Raw genomic sequence first — 25,122 nt, 5'->3', positions numbered from 1 at the left:
GCTTAATCCACATTATTAGTAGGTTATTAATTGAAGTCAGCATTTTACCATACAGGTACTTAAGTTGTTATTTGCACACAACAACCAACAAGTATCAACTGAAGCGCAAAGTCCGGCGCCGATTAGTTACAAAACAAATTTGCATTACAATAAAGGTCCTAAGGTCCAGATTTACTTATAATGAGAAGCAACGCGCCTTCTTATGAGCAAGTAAACTCGTTGCTTGTTTGTTTCCTGTTTGCACGTTTTGACACTCACTGCACCAGTTCTGATGTTGTGGACGTGAGCCAAGTAGTTCTATACTAGATAACTTGAGATAACACTGATGCCAATTAGCCTAAAAATAGATACGGTAGGCAGAGATAAGACGAGGGCTTTTTATAGACACAGGCAATCGAAAGTGCGTGTTCTGTTTCATTAAATGTGTACTTCCTTCGTCTCGTCTATCGTCTGTCATAGACCTTGCGACAAATAGTCTCAGTTTTGGCAACTTCACAAATTATATCACAACCACAGTTACAAACCGTCTCTAGCTATAAGATCAGTTAAAATATACACGACGTAGCACATAAGCTCACGACTAGTAGTGGTAATCAAGGTACATCCATCGCAAGATGAATTAAATATACACACTTCACCGAGCTTTCGGCTTCAATACGATTGATTGACGTGGGATTGATATGCGGTAAGCCGTGTCGCCGTCTATAATGGTATGGTGGGTCTTGTAATATTTTATTTATTTATTTATAACACAAATATAAAAATACAGAACATCGCTTACAAAATAACAATTATGTGCTCTACAAACTATATACTTATCCTCTTAAGACCGAGATTTCCAGACACAATAGTTAAACGATGGGGTTTGGATTTATAAAGAACATTCGGTCTTAGGAGGTTATTAAGAGTTGAACAGGGGTCCAAACTAGGCAAGTGCCTGTATCTTGGAGAACAATAATCAGCCTTAACTTAATTGTACAATGTAAAAATATATAAATACACACATAAACAGCCTATACATATCAACCGGAGGGGGTATGGAGCATACTCCACCACGCTGCTCCAATGCGGGATGGTGGAGGTGTGTTTACGGCTAATAGCCGGGACCAACGGCTTAACGTGCCCTCCGAAGCACAGAACCATCCTACTTTTTCGGACAATCAGGTGATTCAAGCCTGAAAAGTCCTTACTGCAAAGGACAGTCTCACAAAGTGATTTCGACAATGTCCCCATCGGGAATCGCACCCGGACCTCCAGATCGTGAGCCTAACGCTCTAACCACTAGACCACGGAGGCTATCAGAAATATATATGAAAGTATAATTTGAATTAAAATCGCCTATCACTTCACAATAAACTTATAACAATAATAGCATATACGGAGTACACTCCACCACACTGCTCTTCTATTGGAGAATATTTTAACATACCGTTACAGACCTTAAGGTTAACCCACAAGTACTTACCTATTATTACACACATTAATTAAACGGATATTCACAGTAGGTATTAAAAATTATCTCTAGGTATTTAACCTATTGTACAAGGTGCATTGCACTTTAAGCTAATGGCCTGATTTGAGGTTAGTACCAACACGCATCCTTCAAAAATAACAACGCTCACTTAGGTACTTTAGTGGCACAGAATATTAATATTAAACCGATTAAAACCAGGAACAGACACACTACAACCTACTTGTTTTTTTAGGTAAAAACCGTTGACGCAAATGGTCGAATAAAATTTCCTACCCGCAAAGTACCAATTAATGTAAACTTTTACCAATCTTATTGACTCCATTACATGACATTTTAGACTTAGAATAAGTTACAATACAGCAGGTATAGAAACAATATGTAAGTAGGGAGGGACATACTTATACATCCATGCCCATTGCAATATTCTATTAATAAATAGGTACGGTCACGAGCATTAATATGTATACACTTTGGTACCATGTCACATTAACTTTTTTGACAAATTGAACTGTAAGTCTCACTAAATGTCAAATATGTTAGTGCGACAGGGTCCTAAAGTGGGTAGGTATATCATATTGCTCATGACTGTACCTACCCCAAGAACAAAGTCTATAGGTATAAGCTAGGTCGAATAGATGGGACCGATATTGCTACGCATTCTCTGTGTTGTGTGGAAGGAGCGAAGGTATTTATTTTATACATAGCCAATAAATACTTTATTGTCACGTAATAATCTTTACAATTAAATATAATAAGTACGATAGTGTACCACAATTTTGTCCCAGCTATCGCCAACGTTCATACCACGTTGAACACACCGGTTCTCGTCCGATCACCGAAGTTAAGCAACGTCGGGCGCGGTTAGTACTTGGATGGGTGACCGCCTGGGAATACCGCGTAATGTTGGCTTTTTGCACTTTTTTGTTATGAATGAAAACTATTTTTGTGTTTTTTATAATAAGTTAGCCTAGCCGCGTTTCTATATTTTTATTCGCCCTTGATAGAAATACGAGAAAGTCGTATTGTACCGATAATGCTGCCTAATGGGTAACTCTTAGAAATGTTTGGCAGTCATTCGTAATTATAAAGACAAAAACTGTAACATAGGAGTAGTCTTGACTCATAACGTTAAATCTTATATTAGAAAGTAAGTACTAGGTGGTACTAGTAACTTCATAATTCTAAACTATTTACGACACAATCGCCACTAATTGTTCATTGTTGTTAATGGCGGCGTAATTTGGAAAAATTGTACGGATGGTAATTTCTCTGTAGACGCCAGCTGACCGCAATACCTTACATTTTGATGACAAGTGCAATATAATAGCTTTTAACTAGAATATTACCCATACGGTACACCTAAAAGGGATTGTCGAATTGATATTTAAATTGCAATAGATATGACTTAATATCCTTGTCAGTCGAGACCATTAGGTCTGTTGAAGTAATGTAACAGAACTCGGTAGGTAATTAAATAAATTACTGTATTTAAACGTGCTGGTTTGTTTGTTTGTAAGCCGTGGTAGAACGGTTGCCTCTCTCACTTTGGGGTCACAGGTTCGAATCCAGCACTTGTCTAAACCAATTGATTATCGAATTTGTTTTCGAATTCATATTTGGATCATAAATGATTATCACGTACTCAGCGGTAAAGGAAAACATCGTGAGGAAACCCACATTCCCGTAAATGCATTTTCGGAGGTATGTGACCTAACCTGTATTGGGCTGGTTTTCCCTTCACGGGTTGTAAGGCCAGACAGCAGTCGCATCTGTAAATTATGTAAGCTGACCCAGTGAAAAACGGGATAATGCTAGGGAGATGATGATGAACGTGCTGGTTTAACTGTAGTACTTATAAGCAACTGTAATGCACCGTACTACTTATTAATAATGCATTTACATATTGGAAAACTACTCGTACCAATATTTGACCTAACGGGAATAAAACCTCGGACTTTTTGCGTAGAAAATAGGCGGCGGCGCACAACTGAGCTAGTGATCTTCCTAAAGCGTTATTTCGTTTTTCACGGGGTCCGGAATGCGAGATATGTAGCAAGAAAACAATGTTTCAAATCGACTCCCACCGTTTGGTACATCAAAGAGGACCAATTAATATTTATTAGTACATAACGTAAACTTACGACTATAACCCAATTGGGTTAGGCAGAGGTACATCTATCGCAAGATGAACTAAGTACCCACACCTCACTCAGTTTTATGTTAGACTAATGATAGTGGTGAGCCGAGCTAACTGTGTTAGTGAAAATGAATTACGCGTTGCATAGGTGCAAGTCCAGTTCCGAGGACCGAACCAGCGCTCCCCGATTGAGAAACAAGCCGGTGTGCCACAAAACCACAGTGACTTATTCATTAGTACCAATTTTAATCATTTGTAAAAAATTGTATAAGCATGAACAGCTCTTTTTCATCCCATACGCTCTAGAAAATAAAAACCCCAACGAATGAATACATAATCATCTTTAATATTTCTACTATCATTCAATCATCTGACGTGAATAGATCCGCAAGTCATCATCATCATAGATGTAACAAACAAATCGTACCCAAAACCACAAGATCCGGTCAATAGTTCACTATTGACGTTTGAGGCAAATCCACAACAAATCACGTAAAAAATCATTAGAGCTATTTCATTCTCATGACGATCGATGACGTACATACAATGTATCAATAAGCAAGGTGTAAAAACCTACTCGTCTTTATTTATTTAAAAAATAATAAATAAACAGATAAGTGCGTATTCTTCTTGTTCATACGATCACGTGAAAATCCCCTGTAGGAAAGAGAAAGACCTCTGAACATCCCTAGTTTTTCTATAATCGCCATCAATTTTTATTTAAAATACAACATACTTAATATAAATATAACTTAGGTCATAACTATTATGGAATGACGATCGCATGAGAAGTCAATTCAGTGTGGAACATACGTGTAGGCTGGAGTGGAACATGTTCGACGGCAGAAATTCAGACCTTATTCGGGATCCTACGCGGAAGATCCCTGACTTTGACTCCAAATGAAAAATCTGGATCTGACTGGACCGGTGTAGGGCCAACCACGGAAAGTCGAACCATCACCTACATAAATGAGGCTTAAAGGAGTCGCTATACTGTGAATGTGTTCACCCGGGTCAAATCCTATCTCACATAGTGAACGAGTGCCCTCTACGCCGGTTCCCAGGTGGCACAGCCGAGTTGCATTGTGTGACGGATGCGGTAGCGACTTGATTGATGTACGCGGGATATTTTATATTTTTGCCCTACGCAATAATAATAATAGGTAATAATTATGTAATCCTAATTGAGCTAGTTAGGGGTACATTCATCGCAATATATTAATGATGTGTGTATCTTTTAAATAAAATAAAATGATGATGGAGATTTTTTCAATACGGAACTCCTATTAAACGTCAATAAGCTTATAAAAAGTTTTCATCTCGAGCCCCTCCGTGCTTCGGAAGGCACGTTAAGCCGTTGGTCCCGGCTGCATTAGCAGTCGTTAATAACCATCAATCCGCACTAGGCCCGCGTGATGGTTTAAGGCCCGATCTCCCTATCCTTTCATAGGGAAGGCCCGTGCCCCAGCAGTGGGGACGTTTATGGGCTGATGATGATGATGATGAAGCTTATAGCATATAATCTCTGTTATTTTTGTACTAGTCTACCATACATGGAATATCTTTCTGACGTCTACAACCATATAAAGACAATACAATATAACGATTTATGTGATATTGATTTAACGCCCTATTAGGTAAACGTTGTAATAGTTGTTAACGTATTTAAGGCTGACATAACTTGAGTAACGACCCAGCCGAATGATAACGTCATAATCAAAAAACCTAGAACATAAAAGCGAACTGAATTAAGTCGACATCACAAGACATAGCATAGGCGTGGCCGTAATGTATTGACATGTTACCCAATACATGAGCATGCTTTCATTCATGTATGCATCGCACTGTCTAGTGCCAAATATAAGATTGGCCTATTACTAGCCGTAAATATGACGTAAAACTCGACAAGAGTGCGTGTGTGTGGAGACTACGAATATTCCACTATGATAAATTAGCAGTTCTACATCACGCAGCGAGCACTGATATACACGCCAGCCCACACGCGCTTCTAGCATGGTATTCCATGAATAGCATTATTCAGGATCGGAAAACATCATGCGGTATGATTATGACGTCGGAACACACAGAAGGTGTACGACAATTTCGCCAAACTTTAACATCGGGGATGTAACTCAGTGGTAGAGTGTCTGCTTCGCATGCTGAAAGTCCTGGGTTCAAATCCCAGCATCTCCAAATCTTCTTTTGTTATTTTTTTTATATCATGGTGGTGTAATTTCTTATTGAGTTTTTAGAGGAGTATCACAATCTTTATATTATTTAAAAGTTCTTAATAAGAATCCGCATTGAATTATAACGATGACTTCTTTAATGTTTTACCAGCAACAAAGACTTATAAAAAGCCTAAAATATTAAATTTTATGCTAGTCATTCATAGTAATAGTTGTTTAGATTCATGAGTAAGAAGTGAAAACATCATTAAAAAACATTAGCCTAGCCTAAATGCTTCGAATGATTATGATTTTCCAGAAGGAATATGATACAGCTCAGCCTTTCCCCAAGTTGAAAATAAAGGACTACTAGCGCCATCTGTGGACGCGAACCGTAAGTAAGTAATAATTCCAAACAGTTTCAGTTGATATCATCACAGATATAACGCCATCTAGTTTCATAAATGCTATTTATACGTATCTATATGCCAACGATATCGAGGACATAAAATATTATAATAGATGCAAGGATGCAGAAATGTACTATTTTATTATTTATTTAGGGTTACTTTTTTTTACTTGCGTCAGACAGAATACTGCGAGGCGGAAGGCAAGAGGGAAACCACTGCCATATATTTTTCCCTAAAAAAGTAGCATGGAAAATGTTGCACCGACAAGAGCGTGGCTCTTAAATTGATGATGATGACTATTTTGGGTCGAAATATAATAAATACTACCAAAAACATATTTTATCGATTTCTAAATTTCATATACCTAGGTTAAGTTATTTTTATAAGTACTTAATAATAAGTTATTAACTTATTATTAAGTAGTAAAAAGTTAGTGTACTATTTTAATGTTTTCAGTACCTACTATCTATAAATAGGTACCAAGTCAGATAATTTCCAGTGCAATTTTGATCATGTTATTTCTAAGTTAGATGGAAATCCGAGATCTGTGCCTACCCCGACGGGAAATAGGCGTGATCTTATATATACAGATGCAGAATGAAGTTATGAGGTACTCTTCATTACTATGATAAATAACTGGCTACGTTGATGTCTTTTGTATGAATGGTGTTATTATCATGGAATAAGTTGAAAGTATATCCATACAGTATAACTTTTGCTCATAATCGAGGAAACAGAAAGGTGAGTGCCTGAAATCTCTGGTTCCGACATTATCCCTAGCGTTATCTCGTTCTTCACGGGATCGCTCACCTCACGTGAAGATTCCGACATGACGATGCAATGATGACACCGATTGATTACCAAATGTTGTGTGGTCGGATATGCAAAAGTCTCACTTGGCATTTCAATGAATTTTATGACACATGCAGAACAGTCACATAAACAATCTTTGTAGAGTTAGAAGAAATATTTAGATGCTTTAGAACTAATATCGGCAATGCCTAAGTGGACTTTTATGCCGTTTTTAGGGATCCGTAGCCAAATGGCAAAAACGGAACCCTTATGGATTCGGCATGTCTGTCTGTCCGTCTGTATATCACAGCCACTTTTTCCGAAACTATTAGAACTATATTGTTGAAACTTGGTAAGTAGATGCGAACCCGACTCGCACTTAGCCGCTTTTTATTATTCTTGTGATTTCTGTATTTAAAAATGTTATGTATGCATAGTTATAGTATAGGTATACCTTGCGCCCGGCGCGGATCGAGAGTTTGTGCCTACAATAAACCAGTTGCAAATTGCCGTCTAACGAATCACAAGTGTGTTATTTCTCTCCTTACACAACAAATACCTATCATTGGCGACGAGTCGGACCTTGCGTGCACAATAAAGGAGAATGGGTGGTGTTAGCATTGGCAGTGTACCTCTGTTTGATCATGGTCATCAGGACTGGTCCGTGTATAAAGGACGTTTTGAACAGTGGTGTTTGGCTAATGATATTACCGAAGCAAATGACACAAAAGGTGTAAAAAGACGGGCAATTCTATTAAGTGCGTTAAATGAGTCGACATACAAGTTGGTGCGGGATCTCTGCCAACCTAAGGATGTCACTGAGCAATCATATGCAGCTGTAACTTCACTACTGGATGCTCACTTTCAACCAAAGCGGTGTTTGATTGCGGATCGTCAACATTTCTACAATGCGTATCAACTACCCGGTGAAATTGTCAAGGACTGGGCCGCCAGGTTGAGAAATCTGTCACAATTCTGCAAGTTCAAAGATCTTGACGAAATGCTGCGTGACCGATTTTTGATTGGCATGAGAATGGGACCCGCTCGTGATAAATTGTTTGCCGAGGATGCGGGTACCCTCACCCTCGCCAAGGCCGTGGATATCGCCGAGAGTGTGGAGTGTGCTCGTGATGCAGCACGGCAGTCAGCGTCCACGTCAGTAATGGAACCTTCAGGAGGTGTTCATCGAGTTACGGTTTCAGTCCCAAATAAGAAGAAAAAGTGTGACGTGTGTGGCTACACTAACCACACTGCAAAGGACTGCAGGTTTGCAGGTTATACCTGCAAGAAATGCGGCGCACGTGGCCATCTTCAGAAAATGTGCACAAAGAGTGACAAAGTAAAAACGCATAATTATTTGGAAACAAATATGGATGTTGGCGATGACGGTATGTGCAAATACATTTGTAACATTAGGTCAAATAATGGTGAGGCCATAATGCAGAATATTTGCGTAAAAGGTGTAGAAATCAATTTTGAGATTGATAGTGGGTCGTCAGTGACGACGATATCCGATAATATTTACAAAAAATATTTCCATGAAATCTCTTTAATGAAGAATAACGTAGTTCTTAAAGTCTACACAGGGGCGCAAATATTACCGATGGGTTTCATTAATGTACCAGTGACCTATGAAAATGAAACAAAAAATTTAGACATATATGTAATTCCCAACGGTGGCCCACCCCTGCTGGGTAGAAATTTTCTGATAGCGTTTAATCTACAACTATGTAAAGTGCATGACTGTCAGTCTATTCAGTCATATAAAAGCATTGAATCACTTGTCTCACAGTACCCACAGGTTTTTTCAGGCAAATTAGGCTGCTTTAACAAACATAAAGTTAGACTTAATATAAAACCAGACTCGAAACCAATTTTTTGTAAAGCAAGGTCGGTACCGTTCGCCTTAAGGGACAAAGTAGAAAATGAGCTAAATAGGTTAGTTAATGAGGGTATATTAGTGCCCGTCCAGCATTCTGACTATGCCAGTCCCATAGTGCCGGTATTAAAAACAAATGGTGACGTCAGAATCTGTGGTGACTTCTCAGTATCAGTGAACAAACAATTGATAAACGAGAAATACCCCTTACCTAAGATAGAGGAGTTGTTTTCCCGGCTGTATGGTGGTGAGGAGTTCACTAAACTAGATTTATCCAATGCGTACATGCAGCTTTGTTTATCTGATGAGTCACAACCTTTCACTTGCATAAATACCCATAAGGGCCTTTTTAAATATACTCGATTAGTATATGGATTGAGCACAGCAAGCGCAATTTTCCAAAAAACAATTGAAAGTACGCTTGCCGGTATAGAGGGTGTCCTAGTTTTTCAAGATGACGTACTTATCACAGGCCATGACAGGGAACAGCACATGGACAGACTGCACCTTGTACTTGAGAGATTCCAAGACGCCGGCTTAGTCTTACAGAAAGATAAATGTACTTTTTACCAAAAATCAGTCTCTTATTTAGGATTCATTATAGATAAAAATGGGCTCCACAAGTCACCCGACAAAGTCGAAGCAATAATTAATGCACAGCGGCCAGATAATATACCTCAATTACAGTCTTTCTTAGGACTGATAAATTACTACCGGAACTTTATCCCTAATGCGTCATCGATTCTAAGTCCACTATATAATTTATTAGTAAAAAATGTAAAATGGGAATGGGAAAAAGAGCAAGAAAAGTCATTTAATAAAATAAAACAAGAATTAGCATCGGACTGTATATTGGCACACTACAATCCAAATGCCACGCTAATTCTTACTGTAGATGCCTCACCAACAGGGCTGGGCGCCGTGCTTGCTCAAATTGAAAATGGCCTTGAAAGACCCATCTCGTATGCGTCACGTGTGCTCACGAAAGCTGAGAAGGGCTACAGCCAAATACAAAAGGAAGCGACGGCTATAATATTCGGCGTCCGCCGCTTCCATCAGTATTTATATGGCCGTCAAATTCCATTTGTGCTTAGGACAGATCACAAACCCTTATTGTCGATCTTTCGCCCAAATAAAGGTATCCCTGAAGTATCTGCTAATAGGCTTCAGAGATATGCATTATTCTTATCAGCGTATAATTATAAAATTGAATACATACGAAGTGAGAATAACTGCGCTGATTATCTAAGCCGCGCAACCGGTTCTATTGTGACGTCGCAGCTGACCGCTGCGGTAGGCACGGGTGCGGGCGTGGGGGGTGATCCGTATTGTGTCGACACAGCTGATAGCCGGTGCATCGACGTTACTTCGTACATTTATCACTTATCAGGTGACAACCTACCGTTAACATTAGATGATGTTCGTGAATGCACGCAAAGAGAACCGTTATTGAAAGAAATAATTAATTTTGTTATAAATGGATGGCCGAATAAGGGAAATGAATTGATACAAAAATATTACAATTGCAAAACTGAAATCGCCTTCGAAAATGGGTGCCTAATGCGTGGACACAGGCTCATTATTCCATATGAACTACGTGAAATTATACTAAAAGAGTTGCACAAATCACATCTAGGGATTATAAAAACAAAAAATGAAGCTAGATGTAGGTTTTGGTGGCCAGGTATAGATAATGATATTGAAAAAACAGTTGGTACATGTGATATTTGCAATACACTCCGGCCAATACCCCCGAAAACGCCATTAACCCCATGGCCGTTTCCATCAAAACCGTGGCAACGTGTGCATATAGATTTCTTGGGCCCTTTTCAGTCGAAAAGCTATCTTGTGATTGTAGATGCTCACTCCAAATGGGTGGAATGCTTTGAGATGAAATCATGCACTTCCACAGCAGTAATAGATAAATTACTTGATGTAATGGCACGCTTTGGTATCATGGAAACAATAGTATCGGACAATGGAACAGCTTTTGTATCGCAGGAGTTTACCAACTTCTGCAAGAGTTATCGCATATCGCACATCACCACACCCACATATTCTCCATCGAGCAATGGCCAAGCCGAAGTTTATGTGAAAATCATAAAAAAGGCGCTGAAGACCGTTATGTTGGCATGTAGTAGTCAATCAGAAATATCTAGTCGATTAAAACAGTTTCTACTAGACTATAGAAACTCAAAACATTCAACAACAGAACAGTCTCCAGCGCAATTAATGATAGGAAGGCAATTACGATCAAAATTAGATCTATTAAAAAACACTGAATCGCCACAACCAACATCCACGCCTGTTTCCTTGGATATTAACTCAACCGTAAAAAAAAATCAGTGTTTACAGAGTAAATATCATAGGGGAGTAAGGAAAATCAACTTTGAATTGCAAGAAATAGTTTTAGTAAAACTGTATAATAAAAAAGGATGGTCAAAAGGGATTATAAAAGAAAAACTAGGGAATAGTGTTTATCTAGTACATGTATCAAGTGCAAATGTTGTTATAAAGAGGCATGCAAATCAATTGTTAAGATGTATAGACCAAACAGATAACAGTAATACAGATGGATATGACGTAAACACGTACGACTCAATTGGAATATCTGACCTCGGACCAAGTATGCCCTTAGACAGCACCGCTCCCAGCATGCCGTCAACTAGCAGCGCCCCACCACCACCACCCGCAGAAGTGATGGAGCACAGCAGTGTCAGCCTGCAGGAGGAGGAAGAGGGGTATGCTACCCCTACTCCTGATCATGATGAATCAGCTTGGGAGCCGGACAGAGACCTATCCACTGAGCCAAATCTTGTGCCGAGAAGAACAAGAAGAGACGTGCCTCGAGTTAATTATAAGGAGTTTCTGTAACTTTAGAGGGGGAGGATTGTTATGTATGCATAGTTATAGTATAGGTATACCTTGCGCCCGGCGCGGATCGAGAGTTTGTGCCTACAATAAACCAGTTGCAAATTGCCGTCTAACGAATCACAAGTGTGTTATTTCTCTCCTTACACAACAAATACCTATCAAAAAAAAAACTACTTAATAAAATTGAACCCAAGCGATATATTTAAATAAAACGAACGATGAGTATTTCAATATAATTTTAATGAAAATTCAACTAAACGTATAAATCTTATTTATACTTACAATAAACAAGTAAATGGATAAATATGTACATTTAGCTGGGGCCGCATATGACGCGGGTCCCCAAAATTGCGCTAACAAAAATATGGGCCCTCGGGCACCCTCGATCCCGGCCGATGTTTGGGACGACGAAAGCTCAATTCTCTGTTTTGATACATGTTATTTAAACAAAATAGTAAACAATATAAAAATACTTTTATAAATAGTAATACAAGAGTATTATTTTACAAACCAATGTTAATAATGATTTAATGCACGTTCGTAATTAAATTATATTATGGTAACCTAATGGTGACACAAAATTATATAATGGTGACAAAATATTATATAAAATATTCCTGCCTCGCATAAACGTGGGATCGATATTTTTAAGATCCTAATTAATCCTTTATAGTTCACTAGGTACTCCTTGTGAAATCAGGGGGGTTAAAAAGGCCGCGTCGAAGGAATTCATCTAAAAAAGCAATATTGCAATTTGACAGTTTCGCATGTAAAAGTAAGAGTGCAATGCAAACAAATGTCAAATAGCAATACTATCGTTTTTTTAGATGAATTGCTTCGATGTGGCTTTTCTAACCTCCCAGTAAGTGGAACTCCGTGATCTCTGCCTATGCCAACACTGCCAATACTACTGCCAATTGGTTTGATGCTAACAGTGCATGCACATAGCGCCTCCATCTATAACCACCTATAATGACTGTGTATAAAATCATACCTTAAAATGCAGAAGATAGAATGCTTAAGTTATTTGAACAAAAGGTCTATAATGTCACAAAAGACAAAGCAATAATTCACTCACAATTTGATATGAAAGTCCCTGTAAAGTTATTGTTATCAATATTTGTCATCATTTTACATAAAACCTTGGCCAATATCTTTCTTTATTTACTTAAAGGCACTTAAGGCAAGTACCTACGTTCCATTGACCTCGAAACATGTCATTATAGCGTTTTATTTAAAAAATCCGGCATATGTAAGTACATATTAACCTCGTTGCGAATTCTTTGTAAATCACAGCGGTTTCGTCCCAACCATCGCTCGAGTTTACATTATAACGATTAAACATTAGTATAATCATAATGCGTATTTTGACGAGCTCAACTTTGCATAACGTAATAGATCTTTATAAAAGTCCATCTTTCTTACTCAATCAACATAAATTTAAAATAATATGTATAATTTTGTATTTTATGGAATATTTTACGCGTTAATAATTATAATAAGATATTTCTTAACTATGGTCCCAAGCTGAGAGAGACTATATTTGGGTTGTGACTCCCAAGTCCAAACTTTCATCTTTCAAGTACATACTTTAGAGTAAAATTTGATACGGTTATTTGAAGAAACATAAAATAATTTACTCTTCGACGATTTTCTTAATCGAAAGCAGAGTTCGTCAAAGTCCGCTAATTAGTTTAATAAGTCAGTATTAACGCAGTCTTCGTATGCCGTGGCCACGGTCGCCCTACCCTAGAGCCAGTGACCGCTAGTGCTATACTACGGCGCTACTTGAGTACATACACTACCTCAACATCTAACCTGTATAATGAGACCGATGGTAGCCACTGGGATAACTGAAAAAGGAAAAGGCGAAATTCCTAAGAACCTACGAAGAAAATACAACTAAATAATACGAATATTGTAATATAACTAATGTGTACTCACATGCGCAGGAGTTCACCGTGAAGATAGGTTACATAAGCCATATTCGGGCGCATCAGCGTCGTGCCGGTCGGAGATCATCTCATAAATTTAAGAAATTTAACTAATGCTTCGAGAAAGTTCTAATAAGGATAATTGAATTAAGTTGTGACATTGAGTTTACCGTACAGTTACAGAGAAGCATGGACATGCGGTTGAATTAGATGGCCATGATAAAAAAAGATCATCAAACAGATAAAAGAAAAAAAAGAAACTATATTATTACGTATATAATAAAACCAGCCATCCCAGTGCTGTACCATCAGCAATACCAACTACACTATCTATTGACTAGTAAAATGATGCTACGAGTAATTAGTATGGAAGAGTAGAAAGTGGCCTCGCCTACACGAAACAATAACAAGGAACTAACTACACTACCTAGAGATAGACTAGACTAGAAGTTGGAGGGACTAGAAACGGGATTATGGAAGAACTACCGGCCGTTTGGATCGGCATGTCTTTACTATCAAAAACCACTTATTATTTGAAGCATAATCAGTATCAGAATCAATAGTAAGCAATTATCTTGGTCACAGATAAACTTTTCTTATAAGAAACTTAATAATCCAATCAAAATGTAATTCAGAATTATCGTAACTACGTGTAATAAGCAAGACAGTTTCACGAGTTGTCTATCTTGAAACTAATAGACAAAAAGTCGCCTATAATATTACAAACACTTCTGTATTTGCATTAACCAAATCGAGTTTCAATACACGACCAAAACATTGCATCGGCTATTGTTTTTATAATTGAGCTCAATTATAAAAACAATAGCCTCTTGACTCAAAAACAACTGGTATCTATACCTTGCAACAACTTTTCCATAATAACGTAGACAATGACTAACCTTAGCACTTGACCCAAACGGCTTAAAACCTACAAAACAAAACAAGTAGGTCTACAAATAAACGGGTCTAATAAGCTAGGGATTTGGCTGGGACGGGAAGTAAGATGGCGGCTATAGTGAGTCGAGTCGCGTGCGCTGCACAGCCAGCAGCGCAGACTGCTGCTGTAGACTCTTGCGCAGACCTTCCAACGTTTGCAGCACCTGTAAGGTAAAACAATTAGTATCTAATACTTGAGGATTACTCCTTTTATTTCATCATTATTCCCCTCCTCCGGTCGTCGTACATGCATATCTACTTATGTACGTTTATTATCATAATAATAAAGTTGTCAATGCTGTTAATTAATTTCAAATGTTTTTTTTATATATATTTTGTCTGTTTACTCAATTTTATTTCTTTGTAATGATTGTTCTTTTCCTCGATATAAAAGGCTTCTTAAGAATATACATATAAAGTTGTTGACGCAGCAATGAGATCTCCTTTCACTTAAAAATGCTAAGGGAATTTCCCCATACCCAACGCTACATGATTACCTAGTTTTTTTATTGACGTTAATTGATAATTACCTTCAAAATATTTCCAAATATTTTCCAATGAACACAATTTCCAGACGCATCAAAATCCAATTAAGTATTAGGAAATTATTAAATTCTTACGTCTTTGTTTACTATAAAGGATGATAAAATACCATTAAAGCGTTATTATTATAATGATTAACATGTATCTCAATTAGAGTCATTATGAGATGGCCAAAATTAAACGTGTTTTAACAAAAAATTTGGAAACTAGAACGTTCCGGAAAATTTATCGTTGTGCCAATTAGTAAGATCGCCTTTACTTGTCACATCGTGTCTCTAAATAAGAAAGAGAATCGAGTCTGTTGGAGACAGCGGGATTGGTTCCATTTAGTCACCAAACTATCCCATATAGAGATAATGAGAAAGTTAATATCGTTCCTATGAAGACAATGAAGTGAAAAGAGCTGTTAATGGCACAGTTTTGTCTCTAGGTAGCATAGCAGGATTAGTGCTAGGTTCCATTCCATATTTAGTTGCTTATGCCGTTATTACACGGTTTCAAGGGCCCTGTTTAGTGCCACGCGACGCTGTTGCAGTACAGCGAAGTCGGGTCCGTTACCCTTTTAGCTTTATTACCACTCTGATTATAACTTAGGATCCCTTAAAATCGTGAGTGTGATAGCGGCAAAAGTTAGGAGAAGACTTACCTCATCACGAGCGTAAGCCTTCCTTTTGGGGGGCTCCGAGTGCGGGCGGTCGGTGGGGGAGGGGGGGTGCAGGCGCGCGGGGGGCGGCGGCGCAGCCAGCGGGGAGCGGCGCGCCACGGGTGACACCCGGCGCGGCGGCTCCGGCGAGTTGGCGCGCATGAAGTTCGTGATGTGCGTGCGCTCAGGACTGCGCCGCGGCGCTTCCACCTTCAATCAGGTTACCGGTCAACGACCTCCTCCAAACGGTTTTCGGAACTTTTTGCGCCGGAGAATTTTAATAGGTTCAGATCAGAGAGTTCAGACATGCATGTGCTTTACTTTGTAACTAGCAAATACCCGCTAGCTAGCAGTAAAGAGTAACGTCTGCTTGGTTATATATATGGTGTGAGTGACACCGTAATGAACACTGAGGGGGATGATTGAGACCTTGATTCTAAGTTTATATCAAATGGAATTTTCCGTTGCTGAAGTATCGAACCGAAAATAATTAAAAAATAAACACAAAATATACATGAATTTTCCGACGGGAAATGATATGAACTCAAAATCATGGTGTGAATCATCCCCCAAAATCATCGTCACGGTGTGTATAATATTTCTTACACACAGGGTCTAAATATACGTATAAAATATTTCAGGCATGAAGTGCAAGTACAGTAATAGATGAAGACATAGGTATCTAATGAATGTTGACAAAACATTTCTGCCTTAGTCGATTACGAATCTAAGTAAGGTAGTGATTGGCGCATTCTCTGTAGCTCCATGTTTTTGTTCTAATCAGTTCTAACTCAAGTCTACTCCTTGAAAGTTATACAATATCATCTATTTTATTTCAGGCTAAGTTCAGGCAGACACATTATTAAAAATCTTACCTCTAACACCAGGATGATGAAATTGGTAATCCACCTCACAACCCACACGGTAGAAGAAAAGAAGAAAATTCTCACCTCAGTAGCTCTCAGCTCCCTAACCCGCGGGTTGTGCGGCGGTTCAAGTGGCGCCCGCGACACCGTCACCAGAAGCTTCTCGGCCTCTCGTATAAGCTCTCTGTACTTCCTCTCAGCTTCTCTATCCGCTTCTAGAAGGGGATCTCTTTCTCTCACTGGGGGTGCGGAAGGTGCGTGGTTGCGACGCCGCATACGAGGTGGTGTTGCTCCTGAAAAATAAAATGTAATACTCGTATAATGTAAAAATGTAATTTAAGTACTGTAAAATGTAATGCAATATAAAGTAATGAATGTAATGTAAAGTGTATTCGTTGTCCCTATGATATAACGATAGATAAACAAATATTGTTAGTATTGCACTTATATAATTAATATTTTAAACACTAAAGTCAAGTAAAAGGCCCTGGACAGGCCTAGACACCTAAAAAATAACCATTGTGTCCATGACAGTGCTTTTTTATTATTTTAATACGACGATGAATGATATAGGACATGATTTTGTGTTGAATCATTCAAGATGATTTGTTTTTGAACGTATGAGATCACACGGGTAATAAATTCACCTATAGGTAGTAGATACATGAGACGGATGTCTTAACTTTGTATTATTGGAATTCCCTGTCATAGTTACTAGGTACCTAACTTACCCATTCTTTCCTTACAATGTATGTACCTATATAATTTCAAGAAAAGGTAGGTAGAGCCCTACCTTGCGCTTCGCTTTGCTCGTCTTGGCGGGGGCACTCCCGTGCCCCAGATTACTGTTATAAAAATTACCGGTACCATCACTTGATAAGTGCACCTGTTGTTTTTCTCCGTTGATTAATCATTATTTTAGATAAGATAAAGAGGCGATAATATAACAAAGAATAAATCCGGGATCTTTGTTTTGAAAATAGCCATGCATTCATATTGGATAACTAACACCAGCACCCAAAACTGTAACTCTTGTAGGGGTAACCCTACAAAACTTTTAATTACTTCACTTATATCTTCGTCTTGAAAAAAACGATGCGTTTGGGTTGGTTATGTTTCAAACGGGGTATGATCTCCAAGCAGTGAGATGAGTAGTTATAAGACTATAAGTACACATCTATGGTATAGATAGATAAACAGTGTTTCTTGACCTAAGACACAAAGAATCGTAGTTGGATATTACACGCGCACTTGAATTACATAATAATTATTATAATTTAAATGACACCTCGCAATAATGATAATAATAATTACACTAACTAGTCAGAAGGTTTTAATAATAGTAATCACTAAGATAGTTATGTGGAAAACATCCTGTTTTGCCGTCATAGATGCCCATAATTGCTGCTTCAAATTAGCGCTAGTCACACCTTAGGATAACTTTAACTCGCTTAAAATTATGCATACCTAAGTACATTGCGTGTTAGGTAAATAAATTGGAAAAAAAATATTTACAGCTTTTTATGCTCTATCATCCTCTGAACGTTATGTAATAGGTCGTAATGGGACAGGCACTTACTATAAGTGTAACGTACTCGTATTATACATCAATGGCAGACACTCTCATATGGTGTCAATACTTACACAACTTATATTACATGAAACTTGTAATCTTGTAATACTAATATTACAATATGTAGGCACAGAGGCCTATGCGAAAACTTGCTACTCCGTCTATTATACGCTTATATCTATTGTACGCTTGTGTTTAATGCTTTGTTTTTATTAATGTCTCGTAATGAATGTACCTAGCGGGTAACGACTCGTGCCCATCGCTTCGGATGCATCCGACAAACGTGTCAGTCTCACATCAGTTTGACATAGAAGTCGAGGCAGATCTTGTAAAAGATGATGAAATGATGAAAAAATAAGGGTAGGCGTTTGTCCAGCAGTGGGACTGAATAGGCTAGATAAGATAAAATTAATGTATCAGTGGTTGTTTGCACTGTTATCAGTTGTATAGCAATTGCACGACTAGTAGTATTTGCTAATATGTAGCGCTTTATGGTCTACATCTGCTCGGAGATTATGATTAGGACTCGTCCTCATTGTCGTCCTACAGCTCTGTGTCCCTAAGATGTTAATTCAAACCTTCGTTAACCCTGTTTTCACTTGAGGCGACCTTAAGGAAGACCTAAAACTCAGCTCAAAATCAGTATCTTGTATTGGGATAGGCTTGTAAAGATAGTTCTAGAACATTGATAAATAAATAAAATAAAATAAAAAAAATAAAAATCTTACTGGACACCTCAAGTATCTCAAGTTTACTCCAGTGAGGCATGACGTTACATGCTCGACTCCAGTGAATACAATCCTCAAGTCGAGAACGGAAATGTCAACTTAAAATACCAAAATGCTCAGCTGAGGCTGAGTCGAGTGGAGGAAGTTTCGAGTTAACATCTTAGAATACGGGTGTAAGCCTGCTACAAGTAGAATAACTTCCTCATCTTCCGTTGATGAAGACGGCGCATGTCGCATTATGCGGCCGTATTACTTATTTATTTACATACCAGCAGATCGCGGTGGTCTGCGCGGCGGCCGTCTCCTCCTAGCTCGTCGTCTGCTGGGAGACATGGTGTCATCAGGCTCGTCCTCGTCCCCTCCATCTAGCCCCGTGTCTCCGTCGGACTCCAAGTCCGCGTCAGACAAGATGGCGGTCTCTCTTCCTCTAGTTCGCATTCCTCGGCATTCCTCGTCGCTCGACGCGCCGCCCCGGTAGTATGGGGACCTGTGGGGCTCTGGGGACAGATGCGGAGAGAGGTGCGGTGACCTGTAATGAAGATAATAATTATATTTAAATGGTTTACGTAACAGAACTCACTCCATTAGGGATTACGAACATGAATTTATGTAATACCTTGTATCGTGTCCTATTTTTTATAGGTAGGTATAGCTTTAATGCAGATTTAAAGTTAAAATTCAAACTCTAATATATAGGTTCTGTTTATATTAATCGGCTTTACACAATAAATAACACGTTACAAATTATATCACATGTCGTAAGGCTTCAAAATTATCGAGGTGACATAAGTGTCAACGTTGTCTACTTTACCCGATTAACTGCAGTAACTTACCTAAGTAAATACGCATAATTATATCTATTTCTACCTTACAGTATTGACTTAAACAAGTGTGTCCGTCACAAATAAGAATGCGTCAATCGATGTCAAATTTACAGGAAAAGTGGTATCAAATGCGAGTAGCTTCTAGAAATCTAGCACATTAAGGGCCCGTTTCCCCATTTGCTGAAGCCTATTCGTGTCCGATAATAGTATCTGCAGTACACTGTCAACCCGACAAGTCCTAAATAGATTCTCAGTCACTCATCAACAACATCAATCAACATCAATAAGGCCTTGAATATTCACACCTGAGATACAGAGCGTACTCCGCCACGCTGCTCCCCTGCGAGATAGTCTGTGCCTACGTCTGGGACGTATCTATACTAAAACATATTATCGTCTTGTTATCATCACATTCGGATGTCATTCTTATTAACAAAACCTCACAATAGACAAGCTAGTTCTAATCCAGGTAAAAATTAGTGGCCTCAATTTTTATCCAGAATTAAATTAAGTGTGATTTTTCAAAATGGAGCTTCCGTTGTTTTCACTGTAAGGCGAAGTTATGTTGTTTATGTTATACGTACTTGGTTGCAAGTCTAGCAGGGTGCGAGTCAAGGGAGTATGGCGCGTGATGCAGTTGCGGTGGGTGCGGCTGTGGGCACTGCAACGACTGCTGGTGCAGGAGTAGGGGCCCCCGCCGCCGCGCGTTAGGGGACGTGGCCCCCAGCCACGGGTTGGTGCGTATCCTGCAGCGTGGTCTGGGGGATGGTGTCGCTGACACCACCACCGGCTCCGCCACGCAACGCCGAGGTGCATTCGTACGGCGCTGAAATTTATATATTTTATTATATTTTTATACAAAAATATCTTTATTCAGTAGGTAACATAGTTTACGGTTATAGTATTACCTTTGGGACGCTTACAGCTACTACAATTTGTATGATCATGTTGTTACTTAAAAGCAAGCGTCCACATGTATTTATAAGTATTATGTTTTTATACAAAGGTAAGCAATCAGATTTTTTGTTGTTTACAAAGAAGACTGAAGAAGAGAGGTCTTTGCTCTACAAGTGACACCGAGGGCTAATTAGTAGTAAAATAACAAACAATTATACATTATATACGCATTAATTAAGTGGTGAGTAATCATTCAATGTAACCTATAGTGGGGAGTAAAGTTTCTATAATGATAGGAATTTATTTTATAAAAAGCACATAGAAACAAGGATTATTGGTATTAGGGATACTTATTTTTAGTATTATTTTTCAAGGGCCCAATATAAATAAACATTAGAAGGGTAACCGTCTCTTGTGTGACGAACCCGATGACCATCATGGATCAGTGACTAGAGCCAATAAAAATATCAACCACTTAAAATATTTTTACCTTACCGTATACCTACCTATTTATAAAATTGTTGAGTTAAGATTATACTTAATCTCTATACTCATTTACTTTCATTAACGATAATATATTAAGTTTAAGTTACCCCACTATTAATCTCTGAATTACCGCCACTTAGGTATGAATTAGTATTGCCCGATAATCGAAGGTATATCGATTAATTTATAAGCCCCTAAATAATTTTATTAACAGATAATCGATTATTCGGCAAACTAATATGTAGCCTTTTAATTATTCAATTTTCAATCTTTTATAGGTACCTAATACTTTTTTTTCAGTACCTAGTACCTACCTACTTCTTCATCGATTTTAAGGAACAAGTCCCCTGTAAAGTAAGGAGACTTTTCAAAAATTGCGCTCGGACTCCCTTACGGCAGCCGGGCGCGGTGGTTATTCAAGATAACTTGGGGTGTCAGCATCAGTGCTCTCACTTTACGATCACAGCGCACTATGCTCCCCGAGACGAGGAAGTCACATGCCCACGCGCGCCCGCGTACGATACCTAGTCAGCCTGCATAAATTTTATGATACCGCGTTTTAAAGTACTACTAGCGACATCTCATGACAAAGCGCGGAACTTATGTAAAATCATCATTTTTAGGGTTTCGCACCTCAAAAGAAAAACGGAACCCTTTTAGGATCACTTTGTGTACGTCCGTCCGTCTGTCTGTCAAGACACTTTTTCTCGAGATGTGTGGTTGACATTGACATCTAATACTTATGTCTCCGGTTTCTTGAAGCTGTAAAAAAATCAACATTCTAAGGTTTCGTAGTAGCGAAATTAAAATATATGAGGTCTTCTCATAGACTTAGAATCATTGAAGTTCCATCACAAAAAAATGTTATTGTGATTACTAACGTGTTTGCTGTTCAATGGCAAAATCAAAGCCTCCTTTAGATTATCTTGGGTAATTTACAGCAGTTTGTACGGAATCCTCAGCGCGTGAGTCATACTTGCAGTTGTCCGGTTTATTTTTTGAACTTTCGTGGTACTAAATGTAAAGAACCCACAAAAATAAATTAAAATTATATACCAACAAGCAACTTTTAGTAATGAAGACATTTCTTGAATACTTTCTATAAAGAAATTCCTCATTACAAACCTTGTCATTAGGGCGGACTGTCATTTACATAAATGGCTAATAACTCAAACGAGCTTTCCAGACTTTCCTTATATTTACTGTTCCTCGTTTTCCGCAGAGTGAAACATTCCGGACAACCTCCGTGCCATCGCTAAATTAATGTCTAACTCTAATGAATCTGATTAAAAAATTTAAACGATTTTGTAACATTTACATTGTGTTGCGAAACAAAGGTGGATGAGTAGGCTTTATTTAGCTTGGATAAAGGATCCCCTCGATTTATTCGGTCTAGTTAATTAATGAAGTTAAGCCAGTCGGCTCGGCCATATGAATACGATCGATACGATGGAGGAATAAAGAGATATTGTCCGCGAATTATTATGTTAATAAAAGGCTCCGGTATTATGGAAAACGTGAATTGAAATAATGTTAAGGGTTAAATAGGATTAAAGTTTCAGTCCGGATTGAAGCGTGATTAGTGATTTACTTTGTTATTCATAGATTAAGTAAGGTGATTTGAGCTTTGTTAAAATTTGCTTTGAAATAAGGAATGTACGACAGGTTTCAGACAATTCACAGGCAAGCAACATCATTATTGACAAGTAGGTAGGTATTTTATGTTTAAAACATGACAAACAATGTTAGTTGTAGGGTGTAGAGACGGCACTTTAAACACACAAAGGTTTAGAGTTACATTCCATACCGTCTCGTCAACGCTTAAAGGCTGATAATGTAAGTCGTATTCGGAATCATTCGGTACGAGCTCCAACTCTATGGTGGGCACTCGGCTGAGAACCTATAATGAACAACAACAAACTAATAAAGAACTCGCACAACTCATTACCAAGTTTCGGGTGGTAGGTTTTATCTTGATGGCATTATGTATACTTGTTTTCGCATTAGTTTAGTAATCTAGTGATTAAAGTTGTGTTACCTTAGCGGGTTCGTGGTAGAGGTGTGTGGTGGGCGGCGCGGGAGGCGGCGGCGGGGCGACGAGCGGCGCGGCGAGCGGCGCGGGCGGCGCGCCGGGGGAGGTGCCATCCGTGGAGTACCCCGTGCTATACGCACTCTCCGGGGAGGACAGGTGCGGCGGTGGTATGGGCCCTGTGGTCGCCGCTATCGCCTGCCGTGTCTGCTTCTGCTTACGCTTCTTTGCCCGCCCCAGCTGCGCTTCCATCCATGATTTGAGCCGCGCGCCCAACATGCCTACGTCGGCACCTGCTGGCGGTGTTAGCAGTTAAACTTGTCTCTATAACTCTATATATATCGATAAATATTAAAATATTTTTTCGAAAGAATTGATTTAATAGTATATGTATACAATACTTGTAAACTCTTTTTTTTTAATCTAATACAGAGAGTGAGGAACAGTGATTTGAGCAACCTTTCCGTCTGCTTACACACATAGAAACGTGACATGTGATGTAAAAATGAAACAAAACATCTAAGCAAACAACTCCAACAAACAAAAGACGAACGTTGTAAGAACAATCGTTTTGCCAACGCCTGCATTCTCCCGCGCGACGAAACCCTCACTTTGAAGTAAACAAAAGTAGTGACATAAAATGTTTTATCGTGTCGTCGTCATTTCATTCCGCGGAGAGGCCGCGAGGTGGGGAGCACAATAAACAGTCACTGCTGCCAGGCTGAAGCCCTCACGTGTCATGTTTCAAGATATTCTAACCGCATTGATCGTAAAAAGGAAGGGAACATTCAGCACCCCTTCGACACGTCCGTCAAACGACTGAGTAAATAAGCAAAGAAGTCACACAATATTGACATCAAACAGACATTGTCGACGAATTATCATAGAAATCATTCTGAATTATAATTTAACTGTAGCAGAAAGAAAATGAACGGCGTGAATCCATTTGCATAACTCCACTAATATTATTTTTAAACGGCAGACCTTTCCGTGACTAAACATAATCCAGAATTCAATTCCAATCCCTCTTCGATTTCCGTTCAATTTGTATAGTCTTTCGAACCCTACCCTTAAGTGTACACACCTAGTACTTTAGTAATGTGTCGACACCCTTCTTGCGGTAATCCTGGGCGGTGGGAAACGAATAGCTGCGGAAAAGACGGATGAAGGCGGCTTATCCAGTGGGGTGGGGGCGTAAACTTACGAGATTTGGCTAATATTAGCAATCCATTACCGCGCGGCTTCATGCGCCGACCGAGCGCCGCTGTCTACCCTGTGTTCCGGCGGGGAAGAGCACTAACTTATTGATAGAGTATCGGCTGCACAACCCACGGGGAGCGTGAGTAATGTAAGTGCCTCATCGCCGTATTTATCAGATCGGTAAGTCGATTATTTCTCGCACACGATCCGAAACGAGCTCCTGAATTCAATTTACTTCGACGTTTCAAACAGCCTACGCCTAATGAAATTTTCTATATACGTTACAAAACGCCGGCAATCCAGCAAAATCGCCGTCAGGCTGTTTATTATTGCAAACAATTTTGTTTACGACTTTTAAAATTACGTTGGAAGAGCGCGTAATAAAGAAAATTCGTTTCGTCTAAAAAATGACTAACGAGTAATGATGAGGGACGCGACTTGTGACTGGATTACAGTTATTATAGAGATACAAACAGACGAGGTAGATTTAATAAACGAAATAAAGATGTTTAAGGAAAAATATAAGCCCGTCAGTTACTTTGGCTGAATAAATCAAACTCAACGCTACCGTACTTGAGATGGTTTTCCGGGTTCTGTTTCTTGTGAATAAAAAAGCAGTTCGGGAGTCGAAGGAAGACAGCCAACCCAGATTTCACTCTCAGAGCGACATAAAATCTGTAAAGCAAAGGAACCCATTCGTACACAAAGTGTCTTCCCTGAAATAAACAC

At 38.9% G+C, this 25,122-nt stretch overlaps 2 protein-coding genes and 3 non-coding genes across 5 annotated transcripts; 3 read left to right on the top strand and 2 right to left on the bottom strand.

Annotated features, from left to right (window-relative positions):
• The first annotated feature begins 2,264 nt into the window (after positions 1–2,264).
• LOC126379192 (5S ribosomal RNA) lies at positions 2,265–2,383 on the top strand. The gene has a single exon (XR_007568278.1). It is a non-coding gene; the product is annotated as a 5S ribosomal RNA (ribosomal RNA).
• A 3,349-nt stretch (positions 2,384–5,732) lies between these two features.
• On the top strand, positions 5,733–5,804 carry Trnaa-cgc (transfer RNA alanine (anticodon CGC)). The gene has a single exon. It is a non-coding gene; the product is annotated as a tRNA-Ala (tRNA).
• Positions 5,805–7,497: 1,693 nt separating this feature from the next.
• On the top strand, positions 7,498–11,851 carry LOC126373213 (uncharacterized). Its single transcript, XM_050019270.1, has 2 exons — positions 7,498–8,369; positions 11,207–11,851. Exons 1-2 carry the CDS (start codon positions 7,586–7,588, stop codon positions 11,218–11,220), a joined length of 798 nt encoding a protein of 265 aa, XP_049875227.1. The 5' UTR covers positions 7,498–7,585; the 3' UTR covers positions 11,221–11,851.
• A 2,107-nt stretch (positions 11,852–13,958) lies between these two features.
• LOC126373203 (serine/arginine repetitive matrix protein 1-like) lies at positions 13,959–23,472 on the bottom strand. The gene is made up of 6 exons (XM_050019259.1): positions 23,203–23,472; positions 20,366–20,607; positions 19,227–19,486; positions 16,741–16,949; positions 15,794–16,000; positions 13,959–14,768 (listed from the first exon to the last, which is right to left on the bottom strand). The coding sequence occupies exons 1-6, from the start codon at positions 23,470–23,472 to the stop codon at positions 14,679–14,681; spliced, it is 1,278 nt and encodes a 425-aa protein (XP_049875216.1). The 3' UTR covers positions 13,959–14,678.
• LOC126379212 (U4atac minor spliceosomal RNA) lies at positions 21,528–21,659 on the bottom strand. The gene has a single exon (XR_007568282.1). It is a non-coding gene; the product is annotated as a U4atac minor spliceosomal RNA (small nuclear RNA).
• Positions 23,473–25,122: the final 1,650 nt, after the last annotated feature.

Source organism: Pectinophora gossypiella, chromosome 2 (genome assembly GCF_024362695.1).
Source record: "Pectinophora gossypiella chromosome 2, ilPecGoss1.1, whole genome shotgun sequence".
NCBI lineage: Eukaryota > Metazoa > Arthropoda > Insecta > Lepidoptera > Gelechiidae > Pectinophora > Pectinophora gossypiella.
This window is presented reverse-complemented; position numbering and strand designations above follow the sequence as displayed.